General features: G+C 40.0%; 2 protein-coding genes across 2 annotated transcripts; both read left to right on the top strand.

The window, feature by feature from the left end:
* Positions 1–675: 675 nt before the first annotated feature.
* LOC114841511 lies at positions 676–2,454 on the top strand. Its single transcript, XM_029126523.1, has 4 exons — positions 676–709; positions 1,275–1,378; positions 1,678–2,216; positions 2,298–2,454. Exons 1-4 carry the CDS (start codon positions 676–678, stop codon positions 2,452–2,454), a joined length of 834 nt encoding a protein of 277 aa, XP_028982356.1.
* Positions 2,455–9,217: 6,763 nt separating this feature from the next.
* On the top strand, positions 9,218–9,845 carry LOC114841512. The gene is made up of 4 exons (XM_029126524.1): positions 9,218–9,227; positions 9,271–9,482; positions 9,576–9,729; positions 9,820–9,845. The coding sequence occupies exons 1-3, from the start codon at positions 9,218–9,220 to the stop codon at positions 9,726–9,728; spliced, it is 375 nt and encodes a 124-aa protein (XP_028982357.1). The 3' UTR covers position 9,729; positions 9,820–9,845.
* Positions 9,846–16,647: the final 6,802 nt, after the last annotated feature.

Below are 16,647 nucleotides of genomic sequence, written 5' to 3' on the forward strand. Positions count from 1 at the left end.
TGGATGAGAACGACTCTGAAAAAACAGCTTTCATAGGACCGAGCGGTCACAATGAATATGTAAGGATGCCCTTCGGCTTACAAAACTCACTACCCATATTCCAGCGGATGATGGATCAGACTCTGACCAGTCTCAAAGGCACAGAACTTTACGTCTACCTGGATGATGTGGTGGTGTACTCAAAAACAGCCAAAGATCATACCCAACGCCTAAGAAATTTATTCAACTGCCTGCGAAATAATGGGCTAACTTTGCAGCCGGACAAGTACAAATTCATTATGAAGGAAGTAGGCCACCTGGGACACATCATTAACGAGAACGGAATTCATCCTGATCCCTTCAAAATCAGAGCATTGACGGAAATGCCACACCCCACTAGCCAGCACGACGTGAGAAGATTCCTGGGGTTTAGCAATTATTACCGACGATTTGTTAAGGACTACGCAGAACTTGCTCAACCTCTGAATGCACTGCTCAAAAAGGACATTAATTTCAGGTGGGGAAAAGAACACAAAGATGAATTCCAAGCCCTCAAAGAGGCACTCACAGAAGACTCCCTTCTCTAGCACTCCGACATGGACGAATCCTTCATCGTTCATATTTCCAGCACACCGAAAAGCTTAGGAGCCATACTAAGCCAGAGAGATGGGAAAGGGGACTAACACCCAATAATCTATGCATCCAGAACGCTCCGAGGCGCAGAGCCCAGGTACACCCCGATCGAACTGGACTGCCTAGCCGCAGTCCATGCCCTAGACCAGTTCAAGCAATACATTTGCAGAGTTCCTTTCACCATAGTCACCAACATTTCGGCACTGAACTGGCTCAGGGACTCGAGCAATCCCACCACCAGACAAGTGAAATGGAAAACGTACCTCAATGATTTTACATTCGATGTTGAAATTAAAAAGCAGAAAAGGGACCAACTTGCTGACGCTTTCACTGAGAATCCGCTATAAGGCGAACCTGAGGAGGCCGCAGATCCGATCAATCAGCCCCTCATGTATAGATATTTAAAATTTTAATTTTTTTCCTCATTGAAGTAGTTTTGAAACAAATTGCGAGCTCATAAAAAACATTTGCTAATTAGTACTTTTTTTAAAATAAATTTTTGAAAAATCACCCCTGAAAAAAAAGGCGTTATCCCCCCTATTTCATCATTTCCAAAAAATTTTATCACCAATCGATAGCCAATTGTTTGAAGATTTTTGCGAGTTGAGAAAAAATCGTCAATGCAATCCTATTATTGTGTAAATTGAAAATTTTCGGTTCAGACTACTGTAAACACGGTGGAAATGTCGATCCAATATGGCCGCTGAGTCATCCAGCTTTCGGTCGCCATTTTGGAGCAAGCCAATTTCGGAGTAATGTTGTCTGGGTGTGTTTCTCCACAGTGCAATTGAAAAATAATTATTTGTTTAACGGATATAAGTATTTTCTTGAAATATTGACAAGTTCAGTGTACTGAATAGTGTCTAGAATTTCTAGGAAAACCTTCCAATTAATCATGAATGTGTTCGTCTCATGTTTTTATTGCTATTTAAATCATATTGTTATGGAATAATTATTACTCCCCTGCTCCACATTAATCACTAGCCCGTATGATAAATTATTGCATTCCTGCACAGGTAAAAATTGAAAATGAGCATTCTTTTTGACTTAATCACCCTACAATAGACTGAATACTCCTCTGGTCTCCACGTCGTTTCCATGAAGTTGCTGAATCTCATTGTCTCCCTGAAAGATCGAGAGTTTGATGAAACTGTATATGCAGATAGGGCGGCTTTGTTGAGTGATTTATTCGCTATGACTCGAAGAGAACCAGACAGTGGCATATGCATGCTAGATCTTGATGATTCAGTCAGTAATTTGCGGCAGTTGTCTTTACCAAATGCTCCTAGTCTGTATAAATCATCTGACTGTCAACAATGTGGTTCTTACGCCGTGCCCGTCTCTACAATAAATATTGACAGTCAGTCAGTTCTGTTCTATCGACAGAATTTCACTGTCTTACAACAGGCAGTCGAATTCTACCCAACGTTGAAGAAACTCCCCTGTACTGTGGAAGATTGCAAGAGAATGTTTTCGATCAATTGTCATGCTAATTTTCACATTTTTATAAATTTGGAAATAAAAATGAGAGAACGTTCCCAGAAAACAATGCAATGCAAACTAAGAGAGATACCAACATCTTTAACTCGTGATATGACATACAGGTAAATATTTTTCATTAGATTTTTCATCAGTTAATATTTAGGGAATTCAAGTACACTAATTTTTATTTCCCACCGACACAGGCTGGCGGAAGTCATCGCTCATTCACAGGAAGGATTTGTTGCTTATTGTTACCGACGCAGTGAATCGACTGCTTGGTGGGAGTTATACTCAAGTTATCTGGGAGGAGTTAAATCTCCTGATCCTGGTGAGAGTCCAGAGTGGGAGGAAGAGACTTGAGGACGATGTCAATAACTACATCTGGACGAAGATGGGGATCGTTGCTGGAGTCGCCAAGTTCCTGGTGGTGAGGAATACTCTGGTGGTGAATGTCAGCTCTCATCTCATCAAGAAGCTAATATTAAGGACGAGAAAGGGGGTGAAGCTCGGTCTTGTTCGTATCTCCTCAGATTACACTGGAAGGAAGAGAAAGGTGCAGAAGTGGCTGCAGACTGTGGAGGGGAAGAGGACCAAGGCTGAGGGAAAAGTCAGGACTGCTTCTGTGAGAATTAATGTCGAGGGGGTGTGGTGGTACTGGGACGAACAGGAGGGACGACCCACTAGGTCAAGACTTTCGTCCTGATTTAATTGCTATGGAGAGAATCTTCGCTATGGATTAGGCAGGGAAAGGATAAACTTGTAGCTGTGGCATTCAGGGATCCAGTGGTGAAGCGTTGAAAGTATTCCAAAAGCTATAAGTTTTTTTATATGGTGCCTGGCTACAGAATAATTGCTTTTTAGTCTGCAAATATTGATGGTGGTTTTGTAGCGAACAAAATTTAATTGAATGTTGTTCAATTTTGTCGATAATGATGATGAAATATTATGAAATTTTAGGTAATAGAGGAAAAAAGGCAAGAATGGACGAAACATTCTGTCAGATTTATTTTCTATACGAAATGTCATTTTACGTACTGCGATATGACAATAAGAAAAAATTCGCCCTTTTTGCATAAAGAACACGTTCCTCAAAGTTTTATAATTCATTCCCTAATTTCTTCCTCAGAAAATTCATCACACAAAATTAGGAAACTTCAATTATCAAACAATTGGGCATAATTGGAAGGGGAAAATATGTGAAACGCATAAATTGATTCTCGATACGTTTTATTCAATAAATTCTATTCAAATTTTTTAAAAGGCTGTATTGTGTTTATATTACAATCTTCATGCTTCATTAGAAAACAAAACAGGAAATGTCAAAATTGAAAAGTCTTCTTCGGAAATGTTGTTGTGTTAAGGATTGGCGAGTTCTCGGGCCCTCGTTAGAATGCCATATCTGTTCTGTGTTACGACGACATAGATATCATAGATATCGCATAAATTGATTCTCGATACTTGTTTTATTCAATGAATTCTATTCAAATTTTTTAAAAGGCTGTATTGTGTTTACATCACAATCTTCATGCTTCATTGGAACACAAAACAGGAAATGTCAAAATTGAGAAGTATTCTTCGGAAATGTTGTTGTGTTAAGGATTGGCGAGTTCTTGGGCCCTCGTTAGAATGCCATATCTGTTCTGTGTTACGACGACATAGATATCCATTAGCCTCAGTTCCCCTTTGCAGAACACACTCATTTCGGTCCAAACAGGTGAACTCCATTGTGGTAATGGGTCTGTCCAAAATTGCTGGATGAATTTTAGTATGACATTGAGGAGGAGTTCTCTCAGGGGTTTGCCGAGTGAAGGCATTTCGCTCGAACCTGGAAAAACGGATTTAACAATAAATGTCTCTCATCATATGTCAATTAACATCCACATCGTCTTCATCTCGGCATTGAGTAGATTCAAAGGAAAGATCAAACAACTTTTGTTATAGCTGAAAAATGTTCTACGAAATAAATCTTTTGACATTTTCACCTCAAGTCGGTCATTCATGAGATGAATCTATCAATGATGAGTTTATCAAGATATGAGAAGTTGATTGACTCGTGCAAAGTTAATTAATTAATTAAACAGGAAAGAGCTAAGCCCATTCGAATTAATCCCCTCAGGTAGTCAGTTTTTCGCAATGATCTTAAAATCTAAAGAAAATAACCGAAAACTCTCAGGAATAGTATCAATTACAATTTCATTATCCCTTTTAGATTNTATATCAATATAAAAAAATAATTCTTCATAGACAAATGTTCCTTATTGTTTGAATTGATTGATGGAAAAATCAACCTACTTAATTATGCACAAGATATTCGACTGTGCAATTATTCTGAAAGTTCCACTCATTTGTTTACATCAAGGCACGTGTGAGTCTGTCAGCTGAGCGGGCAGGCAATGATCGCTGGTGGTGGAGGATAAAAGTGTGAAGTCGAGATGAAACAACATCGATTCAATATATATACGCGATCGAGAGGATTTATCAATGCGGAATAAAGCAGACTGTATATTCCACCGATTAGACAGATGATGTAGCTTCAAGAGTGTGAATACCTGAAAATTAGTCTTAATCAAAGGAAGAGATAATGACACATTATTTTATTCATTAAAAAATCACTTTGTCGAATTTAAAATTTCAGATTAATATATTTTTTCAAAAAGGTGAGAATTAAAAGATACAGAATAAAAATGATGAGGAACAACAACAATATTTCATATAATTTAGTATGTCAGTTTTCAATCAAAAATTTCATTATTGGAAAACAATATGGATATCTAGTGAACTTTCATTATCCCGTAACTGGACTGACACTGCACTCAACTCTTTCAAAACAAAATGTCCTCCTCTCCGGAATCCTTGAAAATCAATAATTAATTCCATGATGATATTCACTCGGAGATTCAAGGATGTCTATTGCCAATTTGTTCTCTGACTGGTTACAGAGGGAGAAGTACCCCCTCTTATACATCTGTGCACTGTCATTGGTTATTCCCCCACCATCTTCATCTGATTTTAACTTTTTATGTCTCACCATCAAAAATAAAGTTGATTGACACCTCATCCGAAGAGGTATCACTGCTGTCAACATTGAACACTCTCACCACATTGTCATCTTCTTCTCCATCTTCTACCTCATAGTCTCCCATTCATCTGCTGCTTGCTCCATGGCTCTCATCTCCACCAACGTTTCTATGTCTGCACTGCTTCCCACCTCATTGCACGAGTCACATTCAGGGAAAGTTTTACCCTCACATGAGCTGCAATCAGGAGATGTTCCCTCATTGCATGGTTCTACCACTGGTCCCTGAACGAAGATGTACACATCGTCTTTTTTAACCAGAAGAGTACGGACACCAACAAGTGATAGATAAATATCTGTTATGCCATCTATTCCTTCAATAGCCCTGATGATATGTGTCACCAACGTTGGCACAGGCAATTGCATGAACCATTTGAGGGGTATGAGGACATTTTCTAGGATACGATGATAGGACACATCAATGTCCTGTGCTGCAGCATCCTCAAAGGATGAGTATGATTGCTCATACATCTCAAAATGTATATAACGTGACATTTTGGTCTATTGAAAATGTAAATCGATAACTTTCAAAAATAACTTTTCCAAAATGAATGTAGAAATTCACTTGCTTCTGTTCACTCTGAGTGAATAATGATTGCGATGTCGTGTTATCGAAATGCAATAGCGAACTGACGGTGTTTATAAGAGTTTATGCGAGCTGATCTCATATGAGGAGGAGGATGGAGGGTTTCGAAGAATTCGAATACACCGATCGTGGTGGAGAGAGATTTTGTATATATTATCAACGTTGATACTGGCACAGAGGGCACTCTGCTATTGGTGGAGGGATTGGACCGAGTGGTGTTGTACCCATTGAAGACCAATGTGTGCAACAATGGCGTAAAGCAGCGATGCTTGGATCCCTCGTCATCATCTCAGGCAATTTCTCCCAAGCCACATCAACAGTGTCTTTGGCAACGGTTTTAATGAAGTGTTTGGGGAGATAAGAAATTTCCTGAGTTGTCAATGAATTTAGATGTTGATTTTCACAAAACTTTTTCAATGATTTCTCTAGAGACCCACCTTCGTACCTGGTCTACCATTTCTTCAAACGCACTACATTGTCCACAGCGCAATAGTAGTGAACAGGACCCCCATCATAAAGAGTATGATGATATGTACACTTTTTTTCCTCCATCAGGTGATACAGAACTGGGCAACCAAGATCGTTCAAATCGTCGACTGGTATATCTTTCGTGAGGATCTGATCCATCCACTTCTTCTCAGCACCTTGGACGTAGATGTGTGAGGCAGAGTCCACCATACCATTGACAAAATCACTCAATTCCTGGTACCTAATATCACGTGGAGATTCCTNATTCCCAGTGCAGTCCATGATAATGACGTGACAACTACTGATTCATTTCCTTATATTTGGGTAGTAAATCATCCCATTTGTGAGGTGGACCCACCAGAGTCCAGTCATGGAGAAAATTTCCATGTTCATTTACTTCCAATGCAGATATCGCGAATTCTTTCACAATGAACTCGTTTCCAAGATCTTTGAAACCCTCAATATCAATGACCACTGCCATATTGCTGTTGTTCAGATTTGAAACTGACTGAGGTTGCCCCTCTATCTTCATACCTTTATGCATAGCCATTTAGCATCATGGCGGATCGGTTGAAATTATCCCTCTCCACACGTTTTTGCTGGAGGGGTGGATGAGGCATTGCCTCGAGACGGTCACGTTTTTATAATATTAATTTAATCATTTTTTGTTATTGTCTGGACGATTCACAGTGATGAAGTCTTCCAGATGGAATTTGAAGAAAAACCATTTCAAACATCACACAAAGGGTAAATGCCCTCCTGCGAGCGCAAGCCTTTGTCGATCTTTCGCGAATCATTTGTCCGTTGACTTTCTCGGAAAATATAACGATGAAATCGGTACCACCTTATGGAATGATCTCAGAGGGCGCAAGCAACACCAACATGAAAGAGTCACGTTTTCATAATATTAATTCAATATCCGTTATGGTGGAATGATTACATTCCACAGAGCGTCTGGTTAGCATTTCTACAAATCCATGATGCAATGACCGTTGGACAAAAGGACGATTAAACAAAATGGCGACTGTGGTGGGGGGTATTCCAAAGCGATCTCTGACGTATGAGATCTGGGGGGATTTATAAGCAGCCCCCGGACCTGCTGTTCGGTACATTCCGATTCAACGAGCTAAGATGCATAGTGCTCTCCTTTTGAGTGATGTCTGATCACGAAATAATTTCAACTTGAGAAATCGTTACATTTCGTCAATTCATTCAAAATATGAAATTCACCGAGAGATTTAAGAGAAATGTGGAGAACGAGACCATCGAATCAATTCTCTCTGCAGAGTCAGATGACTCTGACAACGAGAGCTCCACTGATGGTGAGTTGGTAGTTGGGCTGATAGACCTTTCCGGAACATCTTCGTCTGAAGTGAATAGTGAGACAGGTGATACAACTACTTGGGATTCAGTTTTCAATGAAATACTTGTTCCACAATCATCTGGAAGTGGTGGTGGGACAGCGGCTTCGGACACATCTGAGTCACCAATGGAGCCTGACTCAACAATTGATATGGAAGAAGTGCACGATCCAATGGTCATTCCGGAGGATCCACAGAATACCGCTGAGGTGGCTATCACGATCCCCGAGTCACCTGAGAGCTTTGAGTCAGTAGAGGGAGGTTTGGATGTACCTCCCGAGGCAGCAGAGTAGGATGATTCAGCTGTTCCTATGATTCAGGATCCAATAGAGGAGAGTCCAATCATGTCTGGTGTTTCAGACTCTCCAGAGAGCCCAGAGCCAGCTGAGAGAGGACCAACTCTGCCTATTATTCCAGACTCACCGGAGAGCCCGGAGCCAGCAGAGGAAGGCCCAGCAGTGTCTACTATCCCGGACTCGTCAGAGAGTCCAGAGCCAGCAGAGAAGGGTTCACTTGATATCTCAAACCCTCCAGAGGTTGACACGCTGGAGAAAAACTCACCCATCATTCCAGAGAGCTAGGAGTCAGTGGAAAAAGACTCACCTGTCATCCCAGAGATACTCGAGAACTCAGAATCTGGAGAAACATCAGAGACTCTTGCACCGGGAGTGGAACCAGTTGTGATTCCAGAGGATCCTGGGACTGCACAACCAGGCTCAGCTCCAAAGTGCACTACAGGATCGGATGATGACTCAGACGATGATGATGAACTGGTGAAAATTTTCGTGCCTAAAGAATGGGGTGAGGAGCTGTCTGAGAAGACATTGAAGAAAAAGCTGAGAGGAGTTATCAACAGACATTTCAAAGTTGGTGGCACTTTCGTCACGATTGGTTATGTACGAGCTAAATGGTTTTGTCCTCACGGTCACGTCTACTTTCGTCCAATGAGCCATTTCAAGTTTCCTGAGAGATTGCCTGCCAACATCGAAATTCGTCACAAGGTAAATTTCTGATAATCATCACCATAATCAATGGACTCAATGAAGAAAATGTGTGTTAATAAGTTGTTTTTCTCATTTATCTGTTTCAGTTGTAAACGATTCTCACATTCCAAGAGGGGAAAAAAACGCTTTTGCTGTATGATGAGGAGATGGGACAATTGCTTACGCTACGAGAAAACATTTTTTTTTAATGGTGTTTTCATAATTTTTCATAATACTTTAAAATTGAGAGTATCAAACTCATTATATATCACGTGCAGGAGTGTTAATTATTATTTATTATTCCTTATTTTCTCAAATTACCAATATTTTTCTCCATGTATTGAATAAAAACAAAAATTGAATTGAATTGAGTGTCCTCATGGTTATTATCCAGCATCTCCACAATCGTCCTTTGTCCCAAAACGTAAACACTCGAGTGTATGCGCCAGACGCACCAGACAACTGTGAGAGGAGGGAAGTGGGAAGTGAGAAGTGGGAAGTGTGTGTGGAGCGCGTAACGCTGCTCTTCTTCATTACATCTCTGGTCGTCTGAGATACAGTTTGAAAAATTGTGTGTTAGCAAAACTTTAAAGTCGATGTAAGTATTAAATATTGAAAGTGGTTGTTTAAAAGTGCAGTGTAATTTGTGATGACTCAGTGTACATAGTGTGTACTAATTATCGTACTGTTTTTTTTTTATAGTGAAAATGGAGAATTATCCCTTCCCAGACCCAGATCTCAGGGGAGAGGTTGAGGATGATGATGTTAAGATGGAGAACTGGTGGTTGGAGAAGGTGGATGAGTGCTGGAGTAAATTCCAGCACTGTTATGGCTTGATTGGCCATCTTGAGGTCTCCATGCATCTCCTCTACAAATTCATGGGGTACCTCGGAGATTTCTATTTCGTCAGCAAAGTAAGTACCGAATGAAAAAGAGTGGAATAATTCATTTTGTAATTACAAGTGAGAAATAATTAATATATATATATGATTTTTTTTTGTGTGTAGTTGAGCGAGCTTCACCAGGAATTGAGGAATTTCCTAAACTTCCTCCTTCTCGTGGATCGTGAGGAAGAGGCACGAGAGATGCTGCCATACGTAAGATCCCTGGTCCCCGCAGCATGGCTCATTTTGGAGGATCAAGGCCATCGCATTGAATAAAGTGAGTAAACATTATTCTCTCTCTCCTTACTTCTCTCACTTCTTTTTTCTCCTTGACTAATTTGAATGTTTTTTTTTTCTTGTGTTTCAGATGCTGTTAATTCTCGGATTGTGCACCATATTTTTTTTTATTTTTACAAAATCAAAAGTTTTTATATATATTCTTTTAGTTTTTATATTATTATATAATTTTTTTATATTTTCGATTTTTTTTTAAAGAAAAGTTTTTCTTAAATATATATGAAAAAAATAAACCCAAATTCTGAGTTGTTCATTTATTTCACCAGCGTCATCTTTTCAGATTATTAATATTACATTGGTTCAACAGTTTGACAAATATCAGTAAGTATTTACGATAAATTTTTAGGTGTCGATCCAACTGAATAGGCATGGGTTGTAGGGTCCTTCCAGAAAGGTGATTTTCAGACGTGTGGAGGCAGCAGCCATGCAAAACATTTCCAGTTTTGGTAGATCCAGCAGAAAGACGTCGGACACTCGCTTTGGCAGATAAACGATGCACTCATCGTTCAACACAACTGTCACTTTGTTGCCAAACTTCGTAGGGATGATCTACAAATCGACGTTTGGTAGGCAGGAAATCCCCTAGTTGCAATTTTATTGATTTCATCGAGATTCGTTGCTTGGTTCGTCTCCATTTTGACTGTTCTCTCTCTGCTGTTTTCACTGGATGTTGTTGGAGAATTGTATGGTTACCGTTGCAGGCAATCGACTGGATAACCACTGATTGCACTAACGGTACTTATAGTCTTTCGATTAGGGGAGGGGAGGATGCGATTATTGGCTATTATTTCAACGGTCAAAAGACTATTGGGGGAGTGGGGTAACATGCAACGTATTTCTCAACGGAAAAATTACTCTCAGAATCTCAACCGTCAGATAATTCTTGAGAATTCCATCCAACGTATTTCTCAACGGACAAATTGATCGCAGAATCCCAACCGTCGATAATTCCTGAGAAATTCAGTAGGTACTCGAGATGCAAACAAAGACGATCGTTGCTATAAATGGATGTGCATCTTCATTGAGTTCGCTAGTGTAATTCCAAGATGGAACGTAACATCATCCCCTGTGCTCGAATAATTGAAATTCTGGAACATGCTTACCAGAATGCACTCTCTCAAGACATCGACCAATGGATTAATCGGTGTAGCCACTATATTCAAATTTATACAAAAACTCTCACCAAAGCTAATCTCTCTGTTGGTGAGAAAAATCAAATTCTATCGACAATCGCGCGAATCCAAGGATACCAGGAGAGTTTCAGGAATAGACAACGTCGAGGGGGTCGAGTGCAGGTGCCATCAGGTAGCAGAGAAGAAACACTCACAGATCGAGTACGCTGGAGGGATGGACCCTCAGCCTTTCAAGGTCGCATACGCACTGGTACTGTGATTAATCTACAAAACAAGTATCCAGCCGCCTTTCTGAGTGATGCCAAAGAATTAACAACTCCGCGTTTAAAAAATGTTCTCGAGACTAATGGGAATATGAAAGTGAACAGTATATTATCTTGTAAATTTCAAATCAAGAAGGAAGGTCTCTACCATTATCAAAGAAATAAAACATTTTAATACGAAAAATGCAATTATTCTACCAGCTACAGACCTGGGGGCATGGTTTGATGAGAATGTTATTGAACCACTGCTTATAAAAATCGAGGATTTCCAAGAACGTGATTCAGGGTGGGAATTAATCGAAGTGATAAATTTAATGGTTAATATCAATCGATATAGTCCACTCGCTGCAGGTTTATCGACTTACGCAGAGCTTCCGTACTATATACAGTGTAAAAAAGCCGTTGTGAATATAAAAAATTCAGATAAATTCTGTTTCTTGTGGTCAGTTATTGCGGCTCTTCATCCAGCGAAGAGAAACAGATGTGTTACTTATTCATACCCACATTATGCTAGTGCAACTCTACCCCAAAGCCAGAAGAGACTTGATTACATGGGTATTAATTTCCCCATCTCTTTAAGCGATGTTCTTAAATTTGAGAAGAGAAATGGTCTATCAATCAATATTTATGGCCTTGAAAATGAAGTGAACGCTGAGAAGGAAATAGTGCCATTTTACCTTAGCAAAATGAAATCAGACATACCTACAATTCATTTATTAGTTTTTTGTACGAGTGTGCATTTGCCAGTCAATGTACACCCAGTTTATCATTTCGTGTGGATGAGTGATCTTTCAAGACTTGTTAGTGCGCAAATTTCAAATGACAACCACCGTAAATGGCTCTGTGATCGGTGCTTGTGTGATTTTCGGGAGAAAAAAAGTTATGAGGATCACAAACAGGACTGTCTTGCCATCAATAAGTGTAAGATGATACTACCATTAGAGGAGAATAAAATTTTGAAATTTCGAAATCATAAATTCAAGGAACCAGTGCCATTCGTTATTTACGCTGATCTGGAGTGTATTTTACAACCGATTGATGATTATGATGATGATAATAACAGATTGTACCAGAAACATATCCCACACAGTATCGCTTTCTACTTACAGTGTTTCTTTAATAATAACCTATCTCTCTTTAAAATCAAACGTGGCGCGGATTGTATCGTGTGGTTCATGAATGAATTAAAGAAGACGGGAGAGATGGTAAATGATATATTGAAGACTGTTGTACTAATGGAGCCATTTACCAACGAAAAATCGCGAGACTTTGCAACTGCTCGAGTGTGCCATATATGTGAGAAGCCTTTTAGTTCAACAGATATAAAACATCGAGATCATTGTCACTTTACAGGCAGGTATCGTGGGGCGGCGCATGATGGTTGCAATATAAATTACAAAAATTCACAAGATATCCCCGTAATTTTTCATAATCTCTCAGGCTATGATGCGCATTTTTTGATTAAGGATTTAGTGAAGCATTTCGAAGGATCGGTGGAGTTGCTTCCGCTAACCAAAGAGAAATATATTTCATTCAGGAAATCTATTCCCCAGACAAAAGTTAGGTTGAGATTCATCGATTCGTTCAGGTTCATGGCAAGTAGCTTGGAACAATTGGCATCAGACCTGACTGATGTAGACAAGACTATTACACAGGCTCATTGTGATGATGATGAACAATTCCATTGATTAATGAGGAAGGGTGTATTTCCCTATGAATACTTGGATAGTTGGGATAAATTGGATGATCGAGAACTACCCTCAAGAGAAGCTTTTTTTTCGGCACTGAACAACCAAACGAATTCAAAGGACGATTATACATATGCGTGTTAAGTTTGGGATAAATTTGGTGTCTCAACAATTGGTGAATATTCTGATTTGTATTTGAAAACTGATGTGTTACTTCGTGCAGACATTTTCGAGAATTTCCGGAAAAGTTGTTTCTCCGTGTATAAACTAGATCCACTGCATTATTATACAGCACCTGGACTTGCGTTTGATGCAATGTTGAGATGCACTGGTGTGGAGATTGAACTTTTCACAGACGTTGATAAACTCTTGTTCATTGAAAAAGGTATCCGAGGAGGAGTAGCTCAGTGCACGAATCGTTACGCCCATGCCAATAATCGTTATATGGGTGAGAATTACAATCCAAACGAAGAGGAATCATATCTTATGCACTTTGTAACGAACATGTGGGGATGTTCGTTAGGACACGATGCTGCCATCAAAACAACTAACCCCCCCGTGACATAGGAAGGCGACCCGTGAGTAAAAGGTAGCGAGAGAGAGCGTTTCACTTTTCCACCCCGGGGTGGTCAGAAGTCCAATCCTCGTGACGACCATGAGGTTTGGGGGTTTCCACGCCATAGTGTGGCTAAATTTGTGTCTTAATTCCATAGTATTTTGTTTAATCTCAAGACCGGCATAATTACGCGTTTTTGAGGGCCCATGGAATTATCGCGAAGAAGGGCCAAGTTATGAGTCATCCGATAATTCTTATGGGAGCCACCCTATTGTGAATCCTACGGCAAATCGATTAGGTCCGGCTGAAATGCCGGCGCTCCAAATTATAATGGATTTTACGGTGGTTAGATGGTTACGTTTTAGATTTTCGGTGGAAGGTCACGAGGAACAAGTGCAACTCTTTTATCCCGTGAATTGCCAGGTTGCTTAGAGTTTTGAAAAATTAGGAGAATTAGTAGTATCGGTCTTTTAACCCCGTGAATCCAGGAGAACCGACCCGTAGGAGGCGCCAAAAACCCTTAGTAATTTTCCGAACGCCCACCAGTTCGGCCCAGGTAATCATTAGTCAATTTTATAAAGTTACGTATAAAGAAATTAGAATTGAGTATTTGTCGCGGTTGAATTCCCCAAAAGCCTTTGGTGGCGCCAACAAAGCCAACGCTTGATGTGCCGAAAATCTCCGCCAATCAGAGCCCGTCTCTGTTGGCCAGAATTCGCGCTGCGGTTAGTGCCCGTGTCACTGACCCAGGGCAGTTAGGTCCGCGTTGACCGTCATCGATCATTAGTCACGTGCGAAATTTTGAGTGTGTCCACGCAACGTAATTGTGCCACGTGGATTATTATACCTTTTGGAGGAGCCGTACCGATCCAGGATGGTCCGAAAAGGGAAGAGGACCTCTAAACACAGGAAGATCGTGAGTTTTTAGTTCGGTTTATGTATTTTTCCGAATTCATTTCGGCTTTTAGTTATTCGACTACGGGGTCTTCAGCCCCGTACGTCGCATTTTATCCCGTTAAAACGGTGATTGTGACGCTTAATCCAAATATTGAGGTGCCGATTCCCCCCTTTTTTCACTCATGATTGGGTGGTTTTCGGGATTTTTGGTGGGTTATTCAAGGGGATAATTACTCCCGTTTAATTGCCAGAGCGCGTCCATTCCCGTTATACGTGGGTTTTTGCGTGTAAGAAATTCCACTCATGTTCGAATTGAGTTGGTTCGCGTAGATAGTTAATTAAAATTAAGGTTTATGGATCAATGTGTTCGGGGGGGGGGGGGGGGTTCCCTGAATAATTCATCTCAGGGTTTCCGAAAATTCGCTCTGTCGATTTCCGGATATTCCATTTTTGGTTTTTATGGATTTCCAGCCCATTCTCGCTGGCGTGTACGCCGTGTTTCTCGAGGGGGAATTCCCCCCGACTCTCGACTCCCCCTCAGATACTCATCCACGTTTACACGTGGCTATCCTCGCTTCACGCGAGCCTTTTAGCGTTTAGAATTCCGCTCGGGGATTAATGAACCTGGGGCGGCTAATTGTTTAGGAAAAATTATTTTTTTGGTATTGTTGTCTCCGGTAGACTCTCCCGGACATTTTGTCTCAGGGTTCGTAATTTTTGACTCTGCCATTTTCGAGTTATGGCAAGTTGAGTTTTACGAAATTTCAGCCGTTTTGGCTGGTACGAAAAATCTATGGTTGGATACGTTCTCCTCTCTCTCGCTCCCATTGTCGCTCGCATACCTTTCCCCCCAATTCTCGGAATTCTCGGGTATTTAGGGATTAGCGTGTATTTCTACTCTCCCCAAATGTTTATTTCGGTATATTTGAGGTATTTATCGGTGATATTAATTTCTTCGAATATTTTTGTCAGATTAGATTTTTTCCTTTTTTTATACTTTTTTGAGAGAATTGAAATGTCTTTTTTTTTGAAAAATTGGTGATTCTCATATTTCAATAGTGAAACACGTAAGAACGATGTTGATTTCTTTTCCTTTTTTTTGTAGTTTTGGCCACCCAATACCCGTCTCCACCTGAAATCCACCCCTCTCTCCACAACCTAGCAAACTGAGCGAACCCAGGACCGTTACCTTTCCCCAGAAATCTAGTTTTCTCCCTTTTTGTGTAAATTTTTGAGGTTTTGGAATCAATCAGAATTGGTTTTGTGGAATCATCCGGTTTGGTAATTCCGGCTAATAAAATTACCTGGCGCCTATAGATTTTTGTATTTTTGAGTTTAACTAGATGAAGTGGAAGAAGGGCGAAGGTAATAGGCATTTTTAACCCCCATACGAAAATGTCACGTTACAACTTTGATGTGAATAATTTGTACGGTGCAGCGATGAGTCAATACTTACCCTGTGGTGCATTTGAGTGGGGAAATCCCGAAGGATTCAATGTTCTTCATGTACCCGATGATTCTCCAACGGGGTATATATTGGAAGTAGACTTGGAATATCCCAGAGAACTCCATGATGCACACAAGGACCTACTTCTCTGTCCTGAACATTTTGTTCCTCCAAATTGCAAGAATACCAAGCTAATGACTACTCTGTATGCCAAAAAGTCCTACGTTATACATTACAGAAATTTGAAACAAAGTTTGAATCTTGGAATGAAATTGACGAGGATCCATCGACTATTGAAATTTAAACAAGCTCCATGGCTCAAGCCCTATATTGATCTGAACACTGAAATGCGGAAAAACTCGACAAGTGAATTTGAAAAGAATTTCTTCAAATTAATGGATAATGCTGTTTTTGGGAAAACCATGGAAAATGTACGGAAGCACAAAGATGTCAAATTAGTCACTGAGTGGGGTGGTAGGTGGGTGGCAAGAGCTCGCATTGCTCTACCTAATTTCCACAGCAGTTTGATTTTTGATGATGATATGGTGATAATTGAAATGAATCGCACGCGAATCACTTTTAGTAAACCAATCTACATTGGATTCGCCATTTTGGACTTGTCGAAAATATATATCTATGATTTTCATTATAGTTATGTGAAACAAGTGTTTGGTGAGCGTTCAAAATTAATGTACACTGACACAGACAGTCTTTTGTATCAGTTTAATGTTCCTGATATTTATGAGTTTATCAAACGAGATATTACGAAATTTCATACTTCCGATTATCCAGCAGAGAATGTTTATCAAATGCCAAGAGTGAATAAAAAAGTGATAGGTTTAATGAAAGAAACACATCTGGATGCTTCACTCCACTCAGTTCCTCCTGATAAAAACCTCCTTTGATTGCTTCAT

Source organism: Diachasma alloeum, unplaced genomic scaffold (assembly GCF_001412515.2).
Source record: "Diachasma alloeum isolate Michigan unplaced genomic scaffold, Dall2.0 Dall_scaffold_00633, whole genome shotgun sequence".
NCBI lineage: Eukaryota > Metazoa > Arthropoda > Insecta > Hymenoptera > Braconidae > Diachasma > Diachasma alloeum.

Bases quoted from the DNA above. Each gene is read 5' to 3' on its own strand.
- LOC114841511 (XM_029126523.1), top strand. From the start codon at position 676: ATGCATCCAGAACGCTCCGAGGCGCAGAGCCCAG. The intron at 710-1,274 runs GTACACCCCGAT...TTTTCGGTTCAG, and splicing joins CTCCGAGGCGCAGAGCCCAG to ACTACTGTAAACACGGTGGA. The intron at 1,379-1,677 runs GTGTGTTTCTCC...ACCCTACAATAG, and splicing joins TTCGGAGTAATGTTGTCTGG to ACTGAATACTCCTCTGGTCT.
- LOC114841512 (XM_029126524.1), top strand. The intron at 9,483-9,575 runs GTAAGTACCGAA...TTTTGTGTGTAG, and splicing joins ATTTCTATTTCGTCAGCAAA to TTGAGCGAGCTTCACCAGGA.